The sequence below is a fragment of the Dermacentor albipictus genome, chromosome 3 (assembly GCF_038994185.2).
Source record: "Dermacentor albipictus isolate Rhodes 1998 colony chromosome 3, USDA_Dalb.pri_finalv2, whole genome shotgun sequence".
Lineage (NCBI taxonomy): Eukaryota > Metazoa > Arthropoda > Arachnida > Ixodida > Ixodidae > Dermacentor > Dermacentor albipictus.
In genome coordinates this window covers 39,828,487-39,852,102 of record NC_091823.1, presented here as the reverse complement: position 1 = coordinate 39,852,102, position 23,616 = coordinate 39,828,487, and the positions used below count along the sequence as shown (strand labels likewise).

The 23,616-nt window shown below is 47.4% G+C and overlaps 1 protein-coding gene across 6 annotated transcripts in view; it reads right to left on the bottom strand.

Moving 5' to 3' along the window:
* The window catches only part of Lgr3 (Leucine-rich repeat-containing G protein-coupled receptor 3), a 199,672-nt gene that overhangs the window by 27,256 nt on the left and 148,800 nt on the right, over positions 1-23,616 (bottom strand). For all 6 annotated transcript variants that reach the window (XM_070535378.1, XM_065432762.2, XM_065432761.2 and 3 more), the window contains one exon: positions 10,781-10,933. In XM_070535378.1, coding sequence (XP_070391479.1) covers positions 10,781-10,933 — 153 coding nt within the window. The remainder of the gene's footprint in view (positions 1-10,780; positions 10,934-23,616) is intronic.

Below are 23,616 nucleotides of genomic sequence, written 5' to 3'. Positions count from 1 at the left end.
ATACGGCAGGGTTTTCGCCGCAAGCTTAGACCTATTTAAAAGGGAAACGGCATGAAATTGATTTTCACATGATAACTGTTACCTAGTGTGAACACATTTCGCGTTAAAAATTAAATTATGGGGTTTTACGTGCCAAAACCACTTTCTCATTATGAGGCACGCCGTAGTGGAGGACTGCGGAAATTTTGACTACCTGGGGTGCGATCGGAGATGGTTGTTCGGCGCGTTCGTTCGGTTACCGGCGCGCGCGATTGGCCTACTCCGCGCCGACGTCGCCAGCCGCGGGGCGCCGCCCCTTTTTTGGTGACGTCAAAATGACGACACGCTCCTGTCAATCATCCGCCCACCGAGCATTTCGTCCGAACGCGACGGGAGTTGAGAAGTTTGGAGCGATCATACGGCTTCGCATGGCGCGTCTGGTGGATTGGATTGGATCCAACAGGCGGCCTTTGCGGCTGCAGAATGGCACGTTTGCGAAACGCGTTTGAAGAAATGACAGAAAGTGAATTCCGGCGTCGTTTTTCTTTCTCGAAACAAATAATTCGTTGGTTGCACAGAGAAATCGACAACATCACCGGTGCCAGCGAGCCACTGGGATGTTGTCGCTGCCTCTTGAAAAGTGCGCCACTCTTCCCGTCGTTTTTTTTTTCTTTTTCCTTCTCGCTGTGCGCGACACCACCTAGGGACGACGCAAAGAACCTTGTAGTTATAAATTGCAGTAGTCACACGTACTACTATTTGAAAACGTGTTTGGGCTTGAGAAGAAAAATACATTTTTTTAGATAAAGATTTAATTCATTTCGAAGACGAGAAACATTTGGTTTTGTAGTATACTGCTTGCAAGCAGACGACAAACGACGGAAATAAACTTCCGGGGAGGTCACCGCTTCCTGATTGGTTGCTCTCTCCGCCCCGCTGTCACAAATTTTGCATACTGCAACTTTGTGACGTTGCAGCAACTGAACAGAACGCGCAGCGAACAAAATATCTCCGATCGCGCCCCTGGGGTTCTTTAACGTGCACCTAAATCTAAGTACACGGGTGTTTTCGCATTTCGCCCCCATCGAAATGCGGCCGCCGTGGTCGGGATTCGATCCCGCGACCTCGTGCTCAGCAGCCCAACACCATAGCCACTGAGCAACCACGGCGGGTACCTTTCACGTTGACGAGCACATAAAGTTAGAAGTTGCACGCTACACCTGGTTTTATCAAAGCTTTTTAAAAGCAGCGTGTTGTAACTTTCGAAATTGCCGCTCAATAATGGCAATATGGACAACCTTTATAAAGGTTACCGCAGTCACAGTTTACAGACAGGGTCACTCACACCACACAAGAGCTCTGCAGACTGCACGCCGCGCGTTTCAGATCCTAGCAACAACCACGCTGAAAAGCAGGCTTTGCCGCACGTCGAAGAACACCGCAAATTGGATGGCGGTGATCGTTTCCATCGTTTCCAAGCGAGTGTAACGCGGCGAGCGCCCGCGCACGTGCAAGTTCAGTCCGCAAAGCAGTGTTTAATGCGATAACGCAAGTTTCCACGCTCTTTGAGCGTCGGCACCATTATCCAAATGACGACGTCGCAGCAACAGCTCGGGGAAGTGCGATTAGCAATGAAGTGTCGGTCGGAAGCTGCTTGCTTAATACATGCATGATATTAATTTTTTTTAAACACACACATATTGTAAGGTTTTGTAAAGAGCGGGCAGTGGCTGCCACACTCGTGTTCTATCTTATCCGTAGCTCCAACTCACCAAACGGCTTAGGGATATCACGAAATACAACGAGCGCTCGCACCCGTGTCGATGATAAACGTCGATAAGCGTCTGATAAACGTCGATAAGCATAAGCAATTAGCTCAGAGATTACGTAATGGTTCGCGCGCAAGAGGCGACGATGTGTTCTTCCATAAAAATATTTATTGAAACAAACTTTGTAGGCTCCTAAGTTAATTGTCACGTGGCCGAAGCTGCAACATTTTCTCTTAAGGGCGTACTAAATAGAAACACACAATCAGTTTAGAATGATAAGGTACTTTCAGTGGTCTATCTTTGTTGACTTAGCAATAAGAGGCTGTTTTTTTTATCTCAGGTGCCCAGGACCAGTGCGTCACTGTGACGTCATGGATTTGAAGATATCTTTTCCGTAGTTTTGCCTATTGTGACACAAAAAATCTCATCGAAATTTGAGCACGCCATCTTTCCGCCATCACCTTCTTTTCTCTCTTTCTCTTTCTCTTTCTCTATTCGCCTGTACGATGAAGGCTTCCATGTCGTAACCAGAAATCAACGCAAAAGCGACACTAGGTTTCCGAACACAGAGGATGACTGAAAGATGTGTTGGAGATTTCTAACGTAAGGGGCTGGTGCATTGATAATCAGATAAATCAAAGGAGACGTTGACAGTCGAAGTACGGACGGCCAAATCACAATCTATAACAGAGAGGGGGGGGGGGGGGGGGGCTGAGCTGCTCGATGCTTCATAGTATGCTCCAGAAGCCGGAAGTAAGCCTATGTCACGTTCGCCCAGTAACTAGTCTACGACATCGAAGACGTGTTCCATCGAAACCACGCTGGCTTGCCAAGGACGGTCGCGTACGCGTGCCCATTAATAGCTGAGGAAGTCAGCTGGAACTCGATCAAGACCCTTCGTACGATAGAAAGGTCTCCGGCGTGGTGACCTTTCCGGTCGAACCCTTTGTCGTCTCGGAGGAGCCGTCGTCTCGCGGAGGCGCCGCCTCTCGCGCGAAGCGCATCTTGGCAAGTTGGTCGCAACGGTCATTAAAAGGCAGATGCGCCGACCAGGGCGCGTCGTGATATACGACGAAGGGACGCCCCCGACAGACCACAATGAGCCGCCGGCTGGCCTCATACCAGACGGCAGCTGCAGACGTGTGGGCTAGGGAGAACGAGCGAAGTAGCTCGTGCGATTTCTCCGATGGACTGGCTCCGATCCATCTTTAGCCTCTGCCAGAGACGCGGCGATCGCGGCACACCGAAATACGCCACCGCGGCGAGGCCATGATGAATCGTTCCGCGCCGATATGTCCACAGCCTACATACCCTTCGGCGTTTCCGCCCCGTGTGCGGTGTGTGCTACAACTATAAGCTCGCTCGGTCCTTTCGATGACTATACGGCACCGAACGCGAGCGCGTCCGCGATCGAGTAGGGCGGCTCCGAACAGCCGCAGTCATGTGTTCGCTGCCCGTGTGTGGGACTCATCAATCTCTGCCAGCGATTTCTGCATCTGTTTTGCGGCACCACAGCAACCGGTGAGCGTACGTATATAGCGTAGGCGCCGGTATTAAGCCGGCCACGGCGTTCACGTGAACGGTCGGATAATGAAAGGGAGCCCCACGGCTACAGAGGGTGATTCGGCCCAGGTGAAAGACGTCATTTGCCATGCAATGCTGGCTTTTTTCGCAAATTGGCGCAGTACGAGAGGGAATTTGGAGCGAGTGAAATAAAACAAAATCTTCCTTTTTTTTTCATGCTTGCAGGGCGTAGCGATGACACTGAGGTGCCGCTTTTCGTACGCGTGACAAGCAGCTGAAATCAGTGGCATGCACCCCGGGAACATATGTGGCGCGTACTTACGACTGGGCTTCCAGCAGTTAATTATTCTGTACGACATAACCTGTCAATGCGCTCGAGGTCAAACTCATTTTTTTCAGGCTGTAGCGGAAGAATGCTTTTTTAAAGACATGCGACATGACTTAAATGAGTGCAAAGCCAAACTGTTTTCGAGACTTTGCATTGAATACAACGATCTGCTTACTTCACCGACACGTCTTTATCAGCGGTGAAACCTAAGCAGTAAATGTTTGATAATCCTTGATTAACTAATAATTATCTAATATTCACTAGGTCGCTGCGTAAGTTATCAACTCAGGACGGTTCTTGGAACGGTAGAACTGCAGCTGGTTACTTATCTGTCTAACGTCTCTCTCTGCGGGCAACTTTACACCGACTGGACTCGAGACCATTCACCGAGTCAAAGATATTCGGGCCGTGGCCACACCCGTCACTGGCTCGAAAAGTAATTCGTGCACTAGTGCAATACTTAAAGTGCACCGGCTTAAGACACAATTATATAGTGTACCTGTGTATAGTGTCCCTCCCACATGCACTCAGTGCTTACTCTCTCCCTTTTTTCCTCTTTATACTCCCCTTTTTCCCACCCCCACTGTAGGGTAGCAAACAGGATGCTCTTCAGGTTGACCTCCTTGCCTTTCCTATCCTTGTGTTCTCTCTTTCTCTCTCTCTAGTACTAACAACACTCCCGATAAATTAATTCTAAAAAAGTGTTAATAAACGCATTAGAGCTCCGCGTGCTTTCTGCCGCCGTGTGCAAAGAAGACGTTGCGGAAAATAATAAGCGGGGCATCCTTTCATTTTTATCCAAGATTGGAGAGAGATATCAGGGATCATCCAGCTGCATATAGGGTCTTACAGCAACCTAGTGCCAAGTTGGATCCATGAGGGACTCTGTAGAGGAGGTGCCCACACTTCTTCTCACCCAGCGAAATTGCGGAGCCTTAAAACACAGGTGTTTATGTGTAGCGCCTCAACAGCAACACAGCAGCTTTTGTCGGGAATGAAACCGGTGACGCCGTGCACAGTTACTGAAAGCCAGAGCTCTAGAGCAGCTGTGTTTGAAGGAAAAGGGGACCTCTCGAAACTAACGCTATAGCTTCAATATTTCTACTCAGCAGACATGTTTTGTGCACTGATCAGCTTCAATTCCGCAATTGGAACAGACCAACATTACGATTAAATTTGAACTCTCGTCGAGCGCCGAACTCCCTTTGTGCCTTTCTCTTCTCGGCAGCAACAACCGCCTAAAGAAAAGACGTCCTCTGCAGTGAAAAGTTTGCAGGCCATAACAAGAAACAATTCTGTCATTTGTTATGTCAGGGCGCCGGGTAACCCTTGCTTCTACGTGTCATACGAAAACTTGGCGAATTGCAACTTAAAGCTCGACCTTCATTTGTAAGCACTAAGCAACGAGTGAAAATGCTTATATAATAATTTACTGGCGTAAACAAAGTAATTCGTAATGATAGAGTTGTAGAAATTCAATTTGAAGTTTATTGATTACACGGGCTTCATTTTCGCCTTTACATCTTTTGTTTCTTCTTTTCAGTGCCGTGCAATACCCCTGGCTAATCGCTTCAGATAAAGAATAAATAGTACACTAAACCTTGATGGACGTACAATAAGGTTGTATCCATCCATCCATTTCCAGTAGAACGAGGCACTAACCCTGTAAAGCCATAACGGAAGAAAGTCAATTGTGAAATGAATAAAAACGTATAAAAGTACTTCACCACGCCACGTACTTTCCGACATGACTGATAGTTGGCAAGCCTAGTTGTAGCTATTGTGACTGAAACTTTCTTTTTTTTTCTGCAGGTTCGTTTTGCAATTCCATCCATTGACACTCCGAAAGCACTCCACTTCTGTGTGCCGGAAAACGGTTCCCATTTCATCTCACGCAGGGAAAAATGGAGATTATTTCGCAAAGGTTGGAGTCAATATCTGCTAAGCAGATCGTTTTCCCCTCAATGCTTATACCACACGCTGCTTTTCGAGAGCGTGTTTCTGTTTGAGGCTGACTTTGCCAAGTCCGTCTGAATAGGAAGCTTATTCCCATGACATCTTTTGAAGCAGATGGCCGTCCAAGCAGATGAACAGACCGAACGAAACCGAATTGTCAAAATTGAGTGGAATAGTAGAAGCCCTAGAAATGGTCTGGCCTGTGCAAGTGGTTTCGCCGGCCGTGTCTTCAGAACTGATGGTGTCCTCTATTTTATGGCTTCCGAATGTTATGGGCTTGCCAGTCTGCTTCCAGCTTTAAAGGACACCATATACAAGCTGTCCTAGCAATGATGAATACCATTTTTAAAACATACGGGCCATTCAACGCGAAGATAACTAAGTGCATATTGTTCACAGACGAGTAGATTCACTTTATTAATTATTTGCAATTAGATCATTTTTCTTTTACTTACTGCTCTGAATGCACTGCTGTGAATGAAGCATTTGTAAGATAGCGAAAGTAATTTGACGCTCGCGTGTTTTCAGCCAGGTACTTTCTGCCCGTTTATTTGTTCCGGATAATGAGGAAAACCGCGAAAAATGAAAAATACCACGTGACTAACTGGCACTCGCGTACCGTAGCAACACCATGGGTGTCGCGTTGTCACGGCAGAGATGCGACATACCGCCAACTCCAGGGGAGCTGCGGGGAAGTTCAATGCCTCGGCGCATGCCACACGTCTTCAGGTTACGGACTTACACTCGAATGTCGAAAAAACGCCATAATTAGCATATCGTGCCGTAAAGAATCATATGCTGTGCTTCTTAAGCTCGGGCCCAACTCCGACATGGCCTATTCAAATACATGTAAAACGCAAAATCGTTTTTCTGAGAAACCCATGGACTGGTATTAATGAAATTTGTTGCATTTGAGAGGGAAAGTTAAATTCTAGGGACTGTTGGAAGCGGAATTTCGATTTAGGGCATGAATCTTATTGTAAGAATCTTCAGAAATGCAAAAGTTGTAAAAAAAAATGTAGAAGCATGAAGTGTACAAATTCATAGCTTTGTATCAAGAACAGATATTTTAGTTCTGTAAACGACATTTATTAGATCATTGAAAACGGACAAATTCGATATTTCATTTTACATATTACGTGAATTTGTTACGCTGTTTACAAGTGTTCTGCAAAAGCTGTATTTCCATATTACATTTTTTTTAGGTTCACGTGTAACATATCAATTTCGTTCGCTTTAGATGTTCTATTAGATGCAATTCACAGAATTGCATTACCATTTTTCGTTGCTAAGTTAGAGTTTCAAACTTGGTAGCTTTGTTTCTTAAAAGGTTTCGATTTTGCCAATTTTTAATAAGAACTTAACGACCTAAATCGAAAATTCGAAACCAACAGTCACTAGATCTTAAGTTTTCTTTTAAATGCAACAAGCAACAAACCTCAGGAAATTTGGTGCATTGGTTGCCGAGAGAAACAAATTCTCCTTTTACATGTATTTAGATAGGAGCACCCGAGCTAAAGCTTCCTCTTAAAAGTTTAGTTTTCTGCAGTGAAACATGTTCAGCTGTATTTGTAGTTCGGAGGATGGCTAGCTCATCTCTAGTTGCTTGATCTTTGAGAAAGTAACGAAATTAGGCGGCTTCTGTACATGAATAGCAATAACGTACAGTTTTTGTCATCCACACAGAATATCTCGCTTTATTTTTCGTTCATAATTTTAGTGAACACCACGAGTCTACGCTGGTTTTCGACATCATAAATCTATGCTGTCTGCCCCGGTGGCTCAATGACTATGGCTTTTCGCTGCTGACAACAAGGTCGTGTGTTAGATTCCCAGAAGAGGCAGCTGCACTATGATGCCGGTGGAATGCAGAGGCACTCGTGCACCGAGCATTGGTGTCCGAATTAGAGAACCGCAAGACCCCTTCGTTAGGCAATATCCTGTCTGCACAGGCCAGTGACAAGAGAGAGCGCTGTTCCAGACTATGCTTTATGCGCCAGTACGGCGTCTGCTACTTAGTCGTCTTATTGACACAAACTAAAACGTACGTGTGCAATACGTGTATGACTGAACGCTTGTTTAACAACGCCTATTTCAATTAGACGCTAGACAGTGTGACACTCTGCGTCGTTACTTACAGTCATCGACACCATGCTCAGCGTTCTGGTCATGAAATCGGTGAAAAGCGAAGTCAACGCTCATATTTCGCCACATACGGGACACCGCTTTCAGCGAGACGCGTCAAGGAGCCGTGTAGTAAAGCACGCTGAGGCAACCGACTCCAGCAATGCAGGAGAAATGTGATGCCGAAAGGAGCAGAAATAAACGCGACCCTCGCAGCTTTATTGCCTACGGCTGGGCCGAAGAGGAAAGAGCATACTCTCCGTTGTGTCCTGTCACCTAGCAAAGCATTTTTGCCGTCGCACTTGGTTTAATCAGACGGCGCGCTACGAGCTGCAGCCTCGCGGGACAATGGTTCGGCGAAACGCGACATGAACAGGGCAGGCCCGTTTACCTTTCCTAACGAAAACTATGGCAGCAAAAGCGCCGGGTCGTTGCACGGCGCGGCACGGCGAACGCGGCGAGCGCAGCGGACCGTGTTCGTCTGCAGGTCAGAAGACAGCCCGACGTCGGGGCACGGTTAAGGGGGGGTTAAGGCGTGTCATGAGCCCCCCTTCCTCCCTTCCACTCCTCCGAATTGCGCGAGTGGGAGATGTAGGGACCGTAGCAAGGTGTATTGTTTTTTGAAGCGCTCTCCCGGCAATGACTGCAGTTGCGAGTTACGGCAACATGAGCTCGTCCGAAGAGTAAGTGTGTTTCGAGATTTATGGGATTTTTCGGGGGGACAGTGTGAAGGCCGTTTAAGATGTATCCAGTTACCTCCACCTTTTTCTACTTCGACTTTTTTTCATGCAGTCAATAAAAATCCTTGTGTGCGTATGTATGTTTGCGTGTTTTTTTGTGTGTGTGTGTGTGCGTGCATCTGTGCCTGTAGCGAGCCCGGTGCTGGTGACAGAAATCGCCAAAAAAGAATGTCGACATCGAATACTAAAGATTCTGTAGATTCCGTGCCTGTCGATGGATGGCCAGGCTTTTTCTCTCACATGGATAAATTGATGCTTTTTTACCTATTTTGCTGAGCTCTCTGCGTTCAGTCGCATAATTTTTGCAGGCGTTGTGTAAAAAACACAGTGTGTAGCTGATCTTGTGGAGACTCGTCAATTTCGTTGCTCCTTCGAGGACTCCCCAAAGAGCGTTTGTCAGCATTAATGTAGCCTGTGCCATTGGTCGAGCTGAGCACTGAGCCCCACACCTCTCGAACTTGAAACCGGCACTTTGATCCCCTGTTTTAACGTGAGCAAAGTCGAAGCCAGGAAAAGTATACGCATATGCAAGGGGGAAAGCTCACGAAGATGATGATCTGTGTGATCGGTAACGTAAGTTCCATGCATAAATTATGGCTGTTTGTGAGACGGGGTGGTGCAAACACCTGGAATCAAGACGAGGTAAGTAAGTGGCGAGGAACTGTGACACGACGAAATAGAAGCAGACCATGATCATTATGATGATGAGGATGATGATTCTTCTTTCAACAATGGCGCAAACCCAATGTGAGGGATAGGTCATTAACTGGATGCTAGACGCATCCTACACGAGCTGAGCGTTCACCCCACAATATCCAAGACAAAGTTCTACAGCACCTCTCGAGAGCAGCGGGAGCGCATCCCTGTCACCCCGATCCCAAGAAATCTCCATCCGGAACACAACGTGGAAGACGTCGGGTGCGTATGAAGGCCCTCCTGAGAAAGGCTCGTGAATGGGCTTCGGAAAACAGTTTCGTAGACGCAGCGCGTTACACTGATCGATGGGCCCTCGCTGCGGTTAGCGTAGACCATGAACGTGAAGTGACGAACTCAACCTCGATTCGGACGACGTCCTCTGAGATCGCAGAGCAGGCTGCAATAGCGACGGCCTTATTGAACGACAACAGGACAATGATCTACGGTGAGTCGAGATCAGCCGTTCGGGCGTTTGCCAGAGGAACAATATCCGAGCTGGCCTTAGGGATACTTGGAAGCAAGGAGATCAAACCACACACAGTCATCTGCAGATGACTGTATGTGGTTAGATCTCAAGCTCACATGGGACAAATTGAGGGTGCCCCGGTCAATGAGTCGGCGCAGAATGCTGCGCGAGAGATCATCAACCGTGTAGCTAACGGGCAGCGTGATGTTGGGGGTACAGACAATCAAGACTCTACTTTCTCGTACAACGACCTTGGCTCTGAGTACCTACCCCCTCCCACATTGTAAACTCAATAAACCTCAGGCTCTAACAATATGGCTTCTAGAGACTGGCGCATACCCCCCCACCCCACCCTACTTCTTCACAGGATTTACGCCGAAGTTCAGGCAACAAATGCATGTCCACTATGCAGTCACTTAGCGAATTCAGATCACATGCTCTGGCGGTCTTCCACTTTACGCGGCGATGAAAGCAACACTTCTTCACGCTGGGATGCAGTTCTACGCAGCCCCAACCTCGAAGAACAGTTATGGGCTCTCCGACGGGCCCACGACGCGGCGGAGAGGCTCGGCCTCTCTGTCCAGCACGTTCCACGCTCACGCGCGCCCTAAAGTTCATCCATCGATCCATTATAAAAAAAATACATATACATCTACGATACTTTCTCTTACTTCCGTCTTCTTTTTTCCTACCACTCTAATTTTAGCCAATATTCCATAGCCCGTATGCGTTGTTGTTTTCCAGCACAAACGACAAGAACAATCACAAGATTTTGCAAAGCTGTCAAACATTGGGGAAATGGCAGTAAACGCCGCTTAAGAAATAGCCCTTGAGAGTCTACTTCACAAGATTTCCCTCACTGACTCAACTGCCTGCTAGCGGACACTTATGCAGATTTTAACACGAAGTTGGCAAAATGCATGAAACACAGCAGGTTGAAAAAAAAATAAGTGCGTCTTCTGCGAAACGGTGTAGGGCCACATTATAGAGCAAATACGTATTTCCCTTCTGCACACACGCCTTTCCGTTAAAAGCTACATCAGGAGCCCATTAGAGCAAAGACCACGGAGATTGAGCTATGAGCCTATTTCAGTAAGAAATGGGCCCCCTCTGAACGGCACTGAGTTTCGAAATTGCGCAAGTGCGCACTGAAACACACGCCAAGCGAACCCGCACAAGCCAAGTAACTAAGGCTTACTGCAGTCTTTTTCGTCCTCGCCTTCTCTGCAGTCCGGGAATCCATCACAGTGAAGCCGCCTCGGAAGGCACGAGGAGGAGCTGTTGCCGCAGGGCACTTGACCAGGCGGACAGCTCGATCCGGCCTCCATCTCCTCGGCTCCGGAGTCAGCCGCTGCGGAAAAGACAAGGTCAAGTTCAAGCCAAAGCCAACTCTAGCCAACGTATAGTCCGCCGAGACGGTACCTTACTTGCTAATGTATGCTATCAGCAATTTCCTTTTTTTCCTCGTTGATCAGATAAATCCGGAAACGTGTGTTTTTTACACGTACGGTGTATTTAGAGAGATCAGCTGACCAAACCCACTATTTACGTGACCTGAAATGGTAGAGAGCTGACACAGAGAAAGAGGAAGCGTACGCGTAAGTAATAAGACCGCGACCAGCGAACCAAATGCAGAAAGCGAATGAAATAATTTGGTTATGCTTCGATACCATCATGATGGCTCTTTCTCATCGCTGGAGTCACCTATCGGCATGTGAAACTGAGCTTCCGCAGTGCTGTGCCTTTGTACCTTGTTGGAACTTGACTCTGTGTCCACGCCGATCAGTGAACTATTTTACTGCCGAAGGAAGCCTCTCCTAATTAGCACATTCTGGACAAAGTGAACCCACGTGCCATATGGTAAGGTAGCAGGTGAAAAGAGGTCATGTGTGCTGTGATAACCGCTTTCCCAATGAAGTTATGGCTCCTCCAGTCATCGCCTTAAATTCACATACTTCCTACATCCAACGCTCTTTTCTTTTGCACGTTATGTCCTTGAAGTCATCGCATGAAAATAAGCCAAGAGGAGGAACTTTCGGGAACCACCTTTAAAAAAACAAATTAACGTCTTAATAAAAAGGTTGTCGCTGAGCACGCCGGGAATCATCCCGTTTCGTACGTGGTACGTGGTACGTGGTACGTGGTAATACGTGGCATTATTCAGATCAACGTTATAAGAGAACGGAAAAGCTTCGCCACCTTCTCTTCGTGTTCCTAGAAAAAGAATAACTGGTGAAATAGGATATGTCTTTTTCAATCAAACGTTGATATGAAGCGATTCTTCGTTGAATACATGTGTGAGTGGCAATTTCTCGGTGCTTCTCTATGCGTTATGAGTTATAAAATCCGAGCACGTACCAGCGCTTGCTGTGCGAAAAGAGGCTTTGTGTAGGCATAAAGTCAGCCCTGAGTGAATGCATTTCCTTAACCTTTTCGATGCCTATAAATACCCAGCGAGACAGAAGTCATGCGCAAATTCTACTTCCACGTAAGGCAACAGCGGTTATGGTCGTCTGGTATTGGCACTGTGAAACGTCAACCTTTTTCTTCGGTTGTCGGTGCGAAACACCCACTCATTCGGAATAAAACGCAGTGCTTTTGACAGTAAGCCTTCCGCCAAATGCATCCTACGTTGCCTTCATCGAAATTGCAATGGAAGTGAGCTCTTCGCCTTACGGCTCGGTAGAACCCGCTTATACGAGAGAGCGTTTTCCTTGCGACCTTTCGGTAGGAGTCGCAGGCCATTTTCTTTCCTCGGCTTTCGCCAGTATTCCATGGAACCCCCCACTGCGAAGCTATTTGACAAGAGGCCTACGTTACGATGCTTTACGCTGACGGGCGTGCTATTTCGCGATAACAGCCTTTCGTTTGAGATACATTTTTTATGAGGAAGGTTCCTCTTAATTTTCAACTCGATTTATTACTGCTACAGCACTTGTAATCTCAAAAATGTGTTTGCTTTGTCCATCCGTGAGTACATCCTTTTCGTTACGCCGATGAGGACAGTGACGGCTTTCATCGCCGAGTCATCGGTGTTATTGTGTCGTCGCCCTTACACTTCCTCATCTTCATACTCAAAATCGCCGTAAAGGAAAGAAAACTTTGCCAAACGCTGCCACTGTGTTGCTTACAGTGTGAGAAGTGCTAGTAAAAGTGAATCAGTAAACCCGATTAAGTCTGAACGTATGATGGTTTCCGAGCAAGTACAGACGCGAGCACAAGTAAGTAGAAAAGGACAGGACAACGCTGGTTGTCCTGTCCACGCTGACAACGCTGGTTGGTTGTCCCAGCGTTGTCCTGTCCGTTTCTACTTACTTGTGCTCGCGTCCGTACTTGCTGGAAACCATTATACGTTCACCATGCACGAACTGGCCCAGCAAACTACTCTACTAAACCCATTAAATCTGCCTTTATATCACGGCATTTAGGCCAAATAGTAATGCCAGCGAGTGCATCTTGTTTTGCGTAGTAAAACAATGAATTGCGACATAATGACTGTATACATGTAGTCGTCTCAGGCATTTCTATTGCACACACATCCGCTAATATAGGTAGGAGTGGTGTTCAACAGTTTTATTTATAAGTGCTACACCTAAGTTGTTGCAATACATTAGGTGTTACATAAGAACGTCGGCAATGCACACGGAGGGCAGCAGAATGAGCGCTTACTTGCTTAAAATAAAGCTGTCCGTCCCAACCAACAGTTTCGAACTAACGTCTCTATGGCAGTGCTCGCGTGCAAGTCTGACGTGCTAACCAGAGCACTTTCACGCAGTGTCCGCGCTTACTCATCCGTGCGAGGTCTTGCGCGACACATAGACGGCGAGAGTGATGACATTAGTGCTGGAATTTCGGAGGTGACAACAAAGAGCTCTGCAGCGGGTGGGAACCTCGTCGCGTCCATCGCAAGGTTGTACTTGAGAAGTTGGCTGAGAACCTGTTGCTGTTGCAAGAAATGACTCCTGTGCCGCAATAAGAAAGCTGCGGACCTTTCTTTCTCTCTCTTTGTTGTCGTCGCATAAAAGTAGGTGTTGACGTAGTTGTTACCGTCTCATTGTTGTGTTTACTGTTGCAGTTTTTTACTATTATTATTATCTTTATTCAAGGTGATGTTGGCGCCTGTAAGACGGTGCCATGTACTCCTCTTTTCTTACTTCATAAATGTGGTAATAAAAGGAAAATTATCCAACCCCGCAATCGTAGCAAGTGCTGCGAAGGAAAACCAAACGGTTTGCTCGAAAGAAAAGCCTCGCAGATGAAGAAGAATTCGTCCTGGTCCGGGACTCGAACCCGGGACCACCGCCTTTCTAGGGCAGCCGCTCTACCATCTCAGCTAACCAGGTGGCTAACCATAAATGTGGCCGAAAAATAAAAGCTTTAAGCAAAAAACGAAGAAAAAAGACCATAGTATCAACAGTTCTAAAGTTCACGTACAGCCGACAAAAATAGTTGCTTCTGAGCAGTCCACAAGCATTCTAGTGTACATGTTGATGCACGTCCAGCGAGCCTGTTGGAAAACACAGCGTGCATGAACAACCACAGTAAAACCACTGGAATACGACAACAAAAGTAAATACGGAAATACGTATACGTGGAAATGTTGAAAAAGAATTAAGCAGTTCCACAAATACAAGACCATAATCAAAGTTACAATCATACGACTTGGTGGCTTTTAGATATTCCCGATTCTTCAAGAAAGTGTACTAATGCGACTGCTGCGCTCTGTTGCAAGTTTATTGATGACCATGCACCCAGGAATGATTCTAGTAATATTGGTCTCCTATCCAGAGCATGTAGCTTCCCAAAAAGCATCTTACGGTGAGTATTATAATTTTTGCAGTCTAATATATAGGAGATGTCCTATGCCTTCTTCAGCCTCCTCACAAGAGCAGACAGCGCCGTTGGTTTTCCCTATCTTGTAAAAGAGTCATTTAGTACAGGCTGCGCCAAGCCGAAGCCTATGAAGTGTTGTTACTAATGAGCAGCTGGTTTTCATAGGAATATGTGGTAAACAGACTATTAGGGTCTATCACATGTAATCAGGAGCTTTCCGCACCGGATATCCAGATATTGGACCACAAAGTTGCTGTGGTGGTTGTTATCGATCTTGTGTTTCTCCTCGTAGTCACTGTTTTCCTACTCACTAGAAATCTGTCTTTCAAAATATGGCCTAGCGCTGCCATGTGAGCTCTATAGCCGAAGCAAAACGTCGCCACCACTACCGCAAGAACACGCCGCATTCAGGGTCGTCAATGTCGCCCGAGATAAGCTTGTGTGTTTGCGTAGGCGTTCGGCTGCAGTACTGCTGCGCAATCTCTAATCTCTGTACACCTACCATTCATCCCCACACATAAGCTAGAGTGACTCACTGTAGTGCCAAATCTCACTAAGTGAATATTAAGCTCAAGCTCCTTCATCTTTCTGGAACTGCGCTCAACCATTTTTTTTTCGAAAGCCGAGCTTCAACTCGATACGAGTTGAGTATTACGCTAACGAACAACAAACAGTTACGAACGAACAAGGTGCACGAGCAATCGACCCCAGTTTCTTATTTTCTTCAGCTTCAATCATGCTTTAGTTACTCCTGTAAACAAGCAAACTGCGCACGTCCGTACTTTAGTGCCGATATAAATAATGTTTTCGCAATAATGCAGCCTATTTTCAGCTCATAAGAACAAAGCAGAACAAGGAGAGAAAGAGAGTGAGAGAGAAGGAAAGCTCTTGCCAGTCACAACGCTGAGCCTTTCTTGCTGGCGGTTGTCAAGAGCCGCTAAACGCGTCACTGACAAATGCGCCGCGACGTCGTTCCTTCATCTCAAGAGTTAGCTGTGTTCGTGCCGGTTCTCTCCGTCAATAGCGCGAGCTCCGGGCTTGTTTCGCGAGTCAGCGATCCCGGCGGCGCCGTATGGGTGACAGCTGTTGCGAAGCTCGTACTGCTCCTCGGGGCTCCTTCGGCAGGAAGCGCAAGAACGGGACTCGGTATACGGCCAGACGAAGAAATACGGAATCTGATTGAAAGACGGCGGGCGCCGGCGAGGCAACGTGGTACCTTCGTGTAGGGTTGGCGGAGTGGCGGCAGATGTGAGAGCATGGCCCACGGTGCGCCGAAATATCACGTCATCCCACGCCAAAGACGTCGACGCGGATCGCGCCGCTCAACCCAAAGTGGTTGAAGCAGAACAGAAAGCTAGCCTCTGTGGTTGATGAAGATTGAGGGTAACTAAGCGAGTCTCGCCAGGAAATCGGAAATGTGGAGCAAAGTTTCGTGAAAAGGAAACTTAGAGGCGACCCGGAAGTAGCAGGAGGCTACAGAGGCAACCAAACCATATTGTGTAAGCAAAACGTTTAATTGACTTGCAGCATAATGCGCGGGTTTCTTTTTTTCCTTGCCACTATACTGGTCACAACTGCAAAACACACCGTGACAGAGGGAAACAATTAAGAATGAGAATGAATCAATGAATGGCACTTGATTCCAAATGTTACTTCGTTTGTGTCATCAACTGCGTTGGTACAGCATTATCAACTGACTTCGGATGAGGGATATCCCGTTGATACCTTTGACACAAACCACATGGATTCAATATCTATTTCATGATTAGATTTAGCTTGCGCATCGAACGCTTCACTTGTGTATATTCGGTTGTTTTGCAGGCATTAGTATTCATCGTTCAATAAAGAGATCTTCCTGGGATAATTACTCTATTGACAGCGGTTGAGAACAAACAAACAAAATATCTAACAACGTTATTTGGAAACTTCCGGCCGCGCGAGGCGAAGTGGATTGTTCATTCTGTTTCTCATCCACATCTCTCTCGCGGAACTCTGGCGTCATTGCTTTCTCAAGTAAGCTTCCGTTCGAGCCTCTCTTACCCACACAAACTTCTGCCAATCTAAACAAACACAGAAAAATCTTTATTTTTTCGTGCTAACCCTCATTTCAGCTTCTCCATCGGTCTGGTGAAAAAGACGGTCGCCTAAAAATAGCAAAAGCGAGCGTGGGAAGTGTCAAGGGCGTCAGCGACAGGGTATCGCCACCGGGGACACGTCATAGCGACAACGGCGCTGAAAGATTTCTTCATCAGGCGCCGCGACGCAGGCAGCTCAAGCGGCGCCGCGGATGCTCGGACGTGATGAGCTTATGGCAGCCCGAGCGCGCGCGCCTTTGTTAATCACACTTAGCGCGTCAGTGCCCGTGCGTAGGCTCTTTCGCTTGCACTAATTCAGCGCGGACGGTGTGTTTGGGCCGACGCGCAGACTGATCCTCCGCGAAACGAAATAGTGCTACGTTTGGGTTTTCCCGGTTCATATGAAATCCGTTTTAATTGAAACGTCCGGTAAACTATCCGGCATCGAAACTTTCTAAAGGACGTCCAATTGAAATTCAAACGGAATTTTGACATTGTCGGCCTAACGTCATGAGTCTTCTCTTCAACGTTGCAGCGCAAGGCCAACACGGGTTAAAATGCGCACTATCCATTTTAATAGAGTTAGTTCTAATTTAAAATAATACTAATACTATATATATATATATATATATATATATATATATATATATATATATATATATATATATATATATATATATGAAAACAAGGTATCACAGCGAAACTTTGCGCATTTTAGTAAAATATCGAGCTTTCGAACATTGATATTTTTGTACTTTCTTACTTTCTTGTTTCTCAACATCTTCTTCGCCGGTATAACGGCAAATCCTTGACGATAACGAAGAAGGTCGCGCGTTTTTTATGCCTGAGACCAATAGGCATCTTTTGCTGGGCAGCACACTACAGTTGGTACTTCAAACAATACCGGTAAAGACCTCTTTACCGGCAAATCCTTAGCGCATGCTGGAAGGCAAAGGATGTCATCGAGCGCCGATCATGATTCTCCTCCCCTCTGGGGCATCTCTAAATCAGGTATTCGCGACAACACGAGTGGGCAAAGGAAACGCGAACAACAGGCTCGCGGACATTTCACTCCTGTGCGGGCAAGGAGCAAGCCGCGCGTGCCTCAAGCGGCGATAGAATATACAAAAGACGCAGGCCGGAGCAGTGATACACTGCTCTTGTAACGCGCTCCGTCTTCTCGCCGGAGATGGTCAGCACATCTCACCAGCCGCCCCCCTCCTCCTCTTCTACGCCCCCACCACTACTTTAGCACACAAAATAACCGAGACGCCGTTTTACCAGTCCCCGTTTGGAAACTTGCGACACCCCTGGCGCCAGACGCGCCAGCCGCACAAGAGGACACGAATGGGTGCGCTTTCCTCGCCGAATCAACCCGGGGTCGCGCGTTAGGGAAATAAGCTCGATTTTGCTTTTTCTCTTCTTTTTTGTACTTCGCTGTTATCTGCAATGCACTACCGGGCTCTCCGACTGCAGCAGTGTCCGTGCATTTGCACAGACTCTGCATAGGCGCGCGACGGCGAGGCTGTGTAAACTGGACGCGAAGACGACGACACGCAGCGGCTGGAACCCAATGCGGGAGAGAGCAAGGCGCGAAGGGCGACACGGAGGAAAGATTGTTTCTTTACGGCTTTCTGCGTCAGTCTTCGCAGGCGTCCGCTTAACGAAGCGTGACGTCGCTCACCCTCTCCGCTTGTCTCGTTCGAGGATCTCCCTGCAAAGGAGAAGCGCGTCGAAGGATGCAAAGCCGAGCGGGGCGTGTGAAAAAAAAAAAAAAAAGGAGCAGCGTCCGCGATCGCCGCCCGCCTTGCCTAGCGAACCATAGCGAAGAAACTGTAAGGAGTCGAGGAAAGAGTGAAGATGGGTCGAAGTGTAGTTGTAGGTGCAAATTATGCAGAGTGGCGGCCGGAAAATAATTAACATCACCAGGAATGCGAAAACTCATTTCGCAAAGCCGCCGCCCGATCTCTTTTTCCGTCGACCGGAGGACGGTCAAGTGGAAAAAATATCGTTCAATATGGGCGAAGTCGTCGGAGGCTGGCATCGTTTGTTGTGATATAGGGGGATCGCTCGTGGAGATCAATTTGAGATTTACGTCGGCGAAAGAAAACCTGACCTAACGAAAGAACGGTTGGCTGTCTTAAATAAGATTTTTTTTCACCCTCTTCTACCGGCACGAAAAACTGCACCAGCCTGTTGCTTCAGACGATCACGAAAAGCTGTAGGAGCGTCTTGTGCAATCCGCCTCGAGGTCACTATATGTGTACGAAGGGAATTGTTGAAAACTTTGGGAAAGTCGACTGCTTTCATTCTTTTTTTCTTTTTGCTTTCTTGACAAAACCAATTTGGAAAGTAAACGTTATTCGTCGCAGTTTAGGGAGGGCGCCACGTTATTGTCGTCAGTGCCGATGACAAAGAGCGATTCTTTGCATAAGCCGTCGACATTTTAAACTGCATTTCGTTTTACCATCGGGTGAACTTCTCAAGTTATCGTCATATTGTCTACTCTCTCTGTTTCGTGTTTGCTCTCTGTCGGAATTTTCACTAGACCTTGCGGAGTTACAATTTTTGCTGCACACATGACGATATACCTTAAGGTAAAGCCTCAGTGTCGGCTTCGTGGATCGTATATACTAAATTGAGACGCCTTTCGAAGATGAAACATATTTCGTAGATGACTTCATTTTCGTCTGTGTTTGCGCAGAATTTAGGCTAACATCCTTCTTACTCTTGCACACTGTTCCTAACTATACCCTATTTCCAATTCTTGTCCAGCAAACCATGTAAGAGATCGTCCCGCAAATTAGCTATTGTCGTCACGTTTTCGCTCGTATTGCTATGACCAGAACAAAAAAAAATGCATTTCTGGTTTATTCTTTTCACTCAGCAGCTTATATAACGAACAAACGTCGAACGCATACACAACTTGCAAGTTTTCTGAACTATTCGAGCGGCAGGATTGTCAATTTCGAGCAAATGCACGCGCACGCAGGGTTTCGTTTGTTATAAGGCTGCAGACAATAGTTAACCTAAAATATTTGCAGTGAGCTTGAACGCGCCATTTCACCCCGAACACTACTTGGTAATTCTCGAACAAAGTGTGCCATGGATCACATGAGCATCTCCTCCCAGAGATCAGAGAAGTGCATCATCACATATTTGACGAAGGACACGATATAATATGCCAGTGGTTACCTATTCACTGTGGCATACATGGCAATGATCGGGCGGACACAGCTACCTCATCTGCCCATGACTTCGGCCATTGCATTGTCATTCCTTTGCGTGCATGCGTGCGTGCGTGCGTGCGTGTGTGTGTGTTAGTGTGTTTGTGTGTTTGTGTGTGTGTGTTTGTGCGTGCGTGCGTGCGCGCGCGTGCGTGTGCGTGTGTGTGTGCGTGTGCGTGTGTGTGTGTGTGTGTGTGTGCGTGAGCGTGTGCGTACGTGCGTGTGTGTGTGTGTGTGTGCGTGTGTGTGTGTTTGTGTGTGTGTGTGTGTTTGTGTGTGTGCATGTGTGTGTACATGTGTGTGTTTGTGTGTATGTGTGTGATCTATTTTACTTGCAACCTATGCACTCACAATATATTGTTACGTAGGAAGACGCAGACGAAAAGCTATGTACAAATATATTTACAAGGAAAATACGCTGCGCTTGGCCAAGAGGTGACAGCCCGCGCAAGCTTCTAACCGTCGTCGTCGTCTTCACACCGCTGGTCTTTCGTGATCGCACATATTGTGCCGTAGCACTACCCCCGGCTGCAAAAGCGCCGTCCCGGAGCGACTAAAGATCGGACTCGGAAGCAGTGTAGTAGGCCTTGAGCCTACTGACGTGTACGACATCACTAGATGCCACAGGAGAGGACGAGGTTGAGCCCACAGGAGCAATTTCGTAAGTCACAGGCGTCACCTGGCGCAGCACGCGGTAGGGCCCTGTGTATCGCGAAAGAAGCTTCTCTGAAAGTCCGACGTGACGAGAGGGCGACCACAGGAGCACGAGTGCACCAGGTGAAAACTGTACGTCACGATGGCGGGCGTTGTACTGACACTGCTGAGTGGTCTGTGAGGCCGTAAGTCGAGCACGGGCAAGCTGGCGTGCATGGTCGGCGAGGGCGATGGCGTCGCGCGCATACTCGCTTGTTGAGACCGCAGCAGGAGGAAGTGCCGTGTCTAGGGGCAAGGTAGCAAGGTAGGGTAGGTGCCGTAGCAATATCTTAAGTCAATAGACAACTCTTAGAATAGTTTATCAACAAGAGCGGACATTTCGACATCTACTTTGGACGTACTGTGGGACAAAGACATTTCGCGAAAAGGCACTTAGATGCTTGAAATTGAACAGTGACCAACCTAAGGCTATGAACGATGGCTCATGAACAGCATATTCTATAAGTTTCTCTTGCAGTATCTGCACGAAACGGTCATACATGCCTACATTTTAATTCATATTGAAGTTATGCCGCATGACAACCCAAGCGAATAAACAACAAAGATATTAAGAAATATATAAGAAATCCACAGATTGTAATTTTTAATCACGATCCGTCTCACCGCGTGCAACTTGTAACATAGTAACGTTATTGGTATCCTCATCTATCAGTTTTTTTCTCTCGTAACCCTTACCTCCCCACCACCCTGTGTAGGGTACCGAACCGGACGTAAGTCTGGTTTACGTTCCTACCTTTCCTTCCTTATTTTCCTTCTGCTCCTCCTCCTTGCTCCTCTGCGGGGTTTGGCGCTCATTGTCATTTTCTCGTCGGATGTATTCTGGATATATACAGACAGCGTGCTACACTGGGTATGTGCCCAACTTGCTGCTGCCTGCTGTCTGGCCTAGTAGACAACTTGCACCACTGAGTATGTGCAACTGGCCACATACTCTTTCTTGCCGGCTCCCCCAAAATAGATATGCCGCTGTGAAACAAAATTTACGAAGCTTTAAATACATTTAAATAGATGTCGTAATTCTCTCTGAATACACGTGTCATCAACATTATTGATTCGAATAGCATCATACGTTGTCTTTGTCCTCGTGATGCATGTAGCTGCAGGCGACGATTGAGGATGTGCTCGGGTCGTCCGCAACTGTGGCAACATCGTTGACTCAAACACGCCTCGCGTCAATTAGATTCGAAAATTGTGTATGGTATGCGTCTGTCTTCTTTTTCTTCTTTTTTCTTCCTGCCTATCTCCGCATTATTTTATCTCTCTATCTATCTTACAGAGCTGTGTATACCTTTCTTTCTTGCCCCGCTGATAAGCCCACACTGCTGAAAACGTTCAACTAATTTTATTTCAGTCAGAAGCCTTCAAACCAAGTTACTGTACGTACGTGGTGTGACAGAACACGCACACAAAAGAAGGAACAGAAGAAACTTGAAAAATATACCATACAAATAAAATAAAAAATAAAAGCTGGAATATGTAAGAAATGGTTGAGTCAAGGCGACATGCAGCCCAAGAACCCTCTTCTTCTTTCTGTTCTATTGATAGTGATTGGCCCATGCCACACTGCGCATATGTGATAACTTGCTTGGATTGACGGCTTCTGAGAGAAATTAGTTTAGTTGAACGTTTGTGCCGATGCGAGTTTCTCTCATCTCGTCTCTTTCTGCGTTGCGCCGTATGTTTTCTTATTAATAATTTCTGTAGTTCCACAAGAGTCGCACATGGGTGCATCCCTCATTCCGACACGGAACTAATAAAAACTATTGAACGCATTTTGTGTCTTTATCCCCGCTCCGACGTAGAGTGCGAACCTCTGCTGACAACGTCGAACTGGCTGGACTCTAGACAATTTTACTAAACGAAGATTCTTGGACCATGGCCGTGCGCGCTAATGGCACAAATAACCACAAAACGTTATTGCAGTATCTGAAGTCGACAGGTCTTGGCGGCCATTGAAAAAGTCGGCGCAGGCCTTCAGATGTGCGCAACACTGTTCTCTCTCTCTCTCTTAATTCCTATATTCTCTCCTCCAGTGCAAGGTAGCAAACCGGATGGGCTTCTGGTTAGCCTCCTTGCGTTTCCTCCTCTGTCTCTCTATCTATCTATATCTCTCTCCTTCTTTCTCTTAGTCACAATGACCCAACTAGCTGAAGTGCAAACTATCCCGTAATCCATAAACAGGAGTGCTTGGTGCATTCGCGAAAACGCGGCACTCCGAAAACGCCAGTAAGCCGCCTACGCAAGCCGGCACAGACAAAAGGAAAGCCCGGCGGTCGCAATTGTCGGCGAGGGCGGCGGCAGCGAAGGGGGGCGTGGGCGAGCAGCGTGGCATTGAGTGGGTCTCCCGCAGCGACGACTCTGGTGGCGCGGAGAAAACGCAGGCCCCGGGCCCGGAGCCGCGGGAAGCCCATCCGAGGTCGTGCACCCCTGAGCTTGACCAGCGGCTACCAGCAGAGGTTAACGAACGACGCGCCGGCGACCAGCGCTGGGCGCCGCGACGTCTTGACGCCTTGCGCGGAGCTCGAAGGCTTACCGACAATATAGGGGCAGCAAGTTATAAGGCAACGTATTCGACAGGGAAGGGTGCCGGCATCAGAAGCGCGGGCAACGCTCACTAAGGGCGTTGAAGTACATTGTTTCGATCGCGCATGAGTTCAGACCATTAAGTGAAATGAAAACGAATTGCGGTCTGAGTTCCTCTCCATTGCATTCGAAGGCAACGACCTAGTTACTCAGTGACGAGTGATACTACATCTGTGGAATTCACAGAATGTTTCGTTCGTGAGGGCTCTTTTCCATTGGCTGATCGTCACCTCTGGTAATATGTCCAGCATCAAAATTGGTCGTGAGTTTATCTTGCGAACAATTCTAGCGCAATGGATGGATGGATGGATGCGAAACTTTAATAAGGTCCTGAGGCACGCGACTCAGCGCGCTGCGGGCCGCTCCCACGTTGGGACAGTCAGGCCTTGCCCGACCGCCGCATCGTGGGCCCTCTGGACAGCCCATAGTTGCACCCCGGCATCAGGGCTCTTGATAGCGGAGAAATTCTAGCGCGAGGGGGTCCTACAATGTGGGCTGTTCTATTGCTCCCCTCTGACCGCCTATGCAGATTGAACGAAATCATCGAAGAAGGATTAGTAGCGCATAAGGCAGCCGGTTCTCGTTGCTAATTGGCTGACACA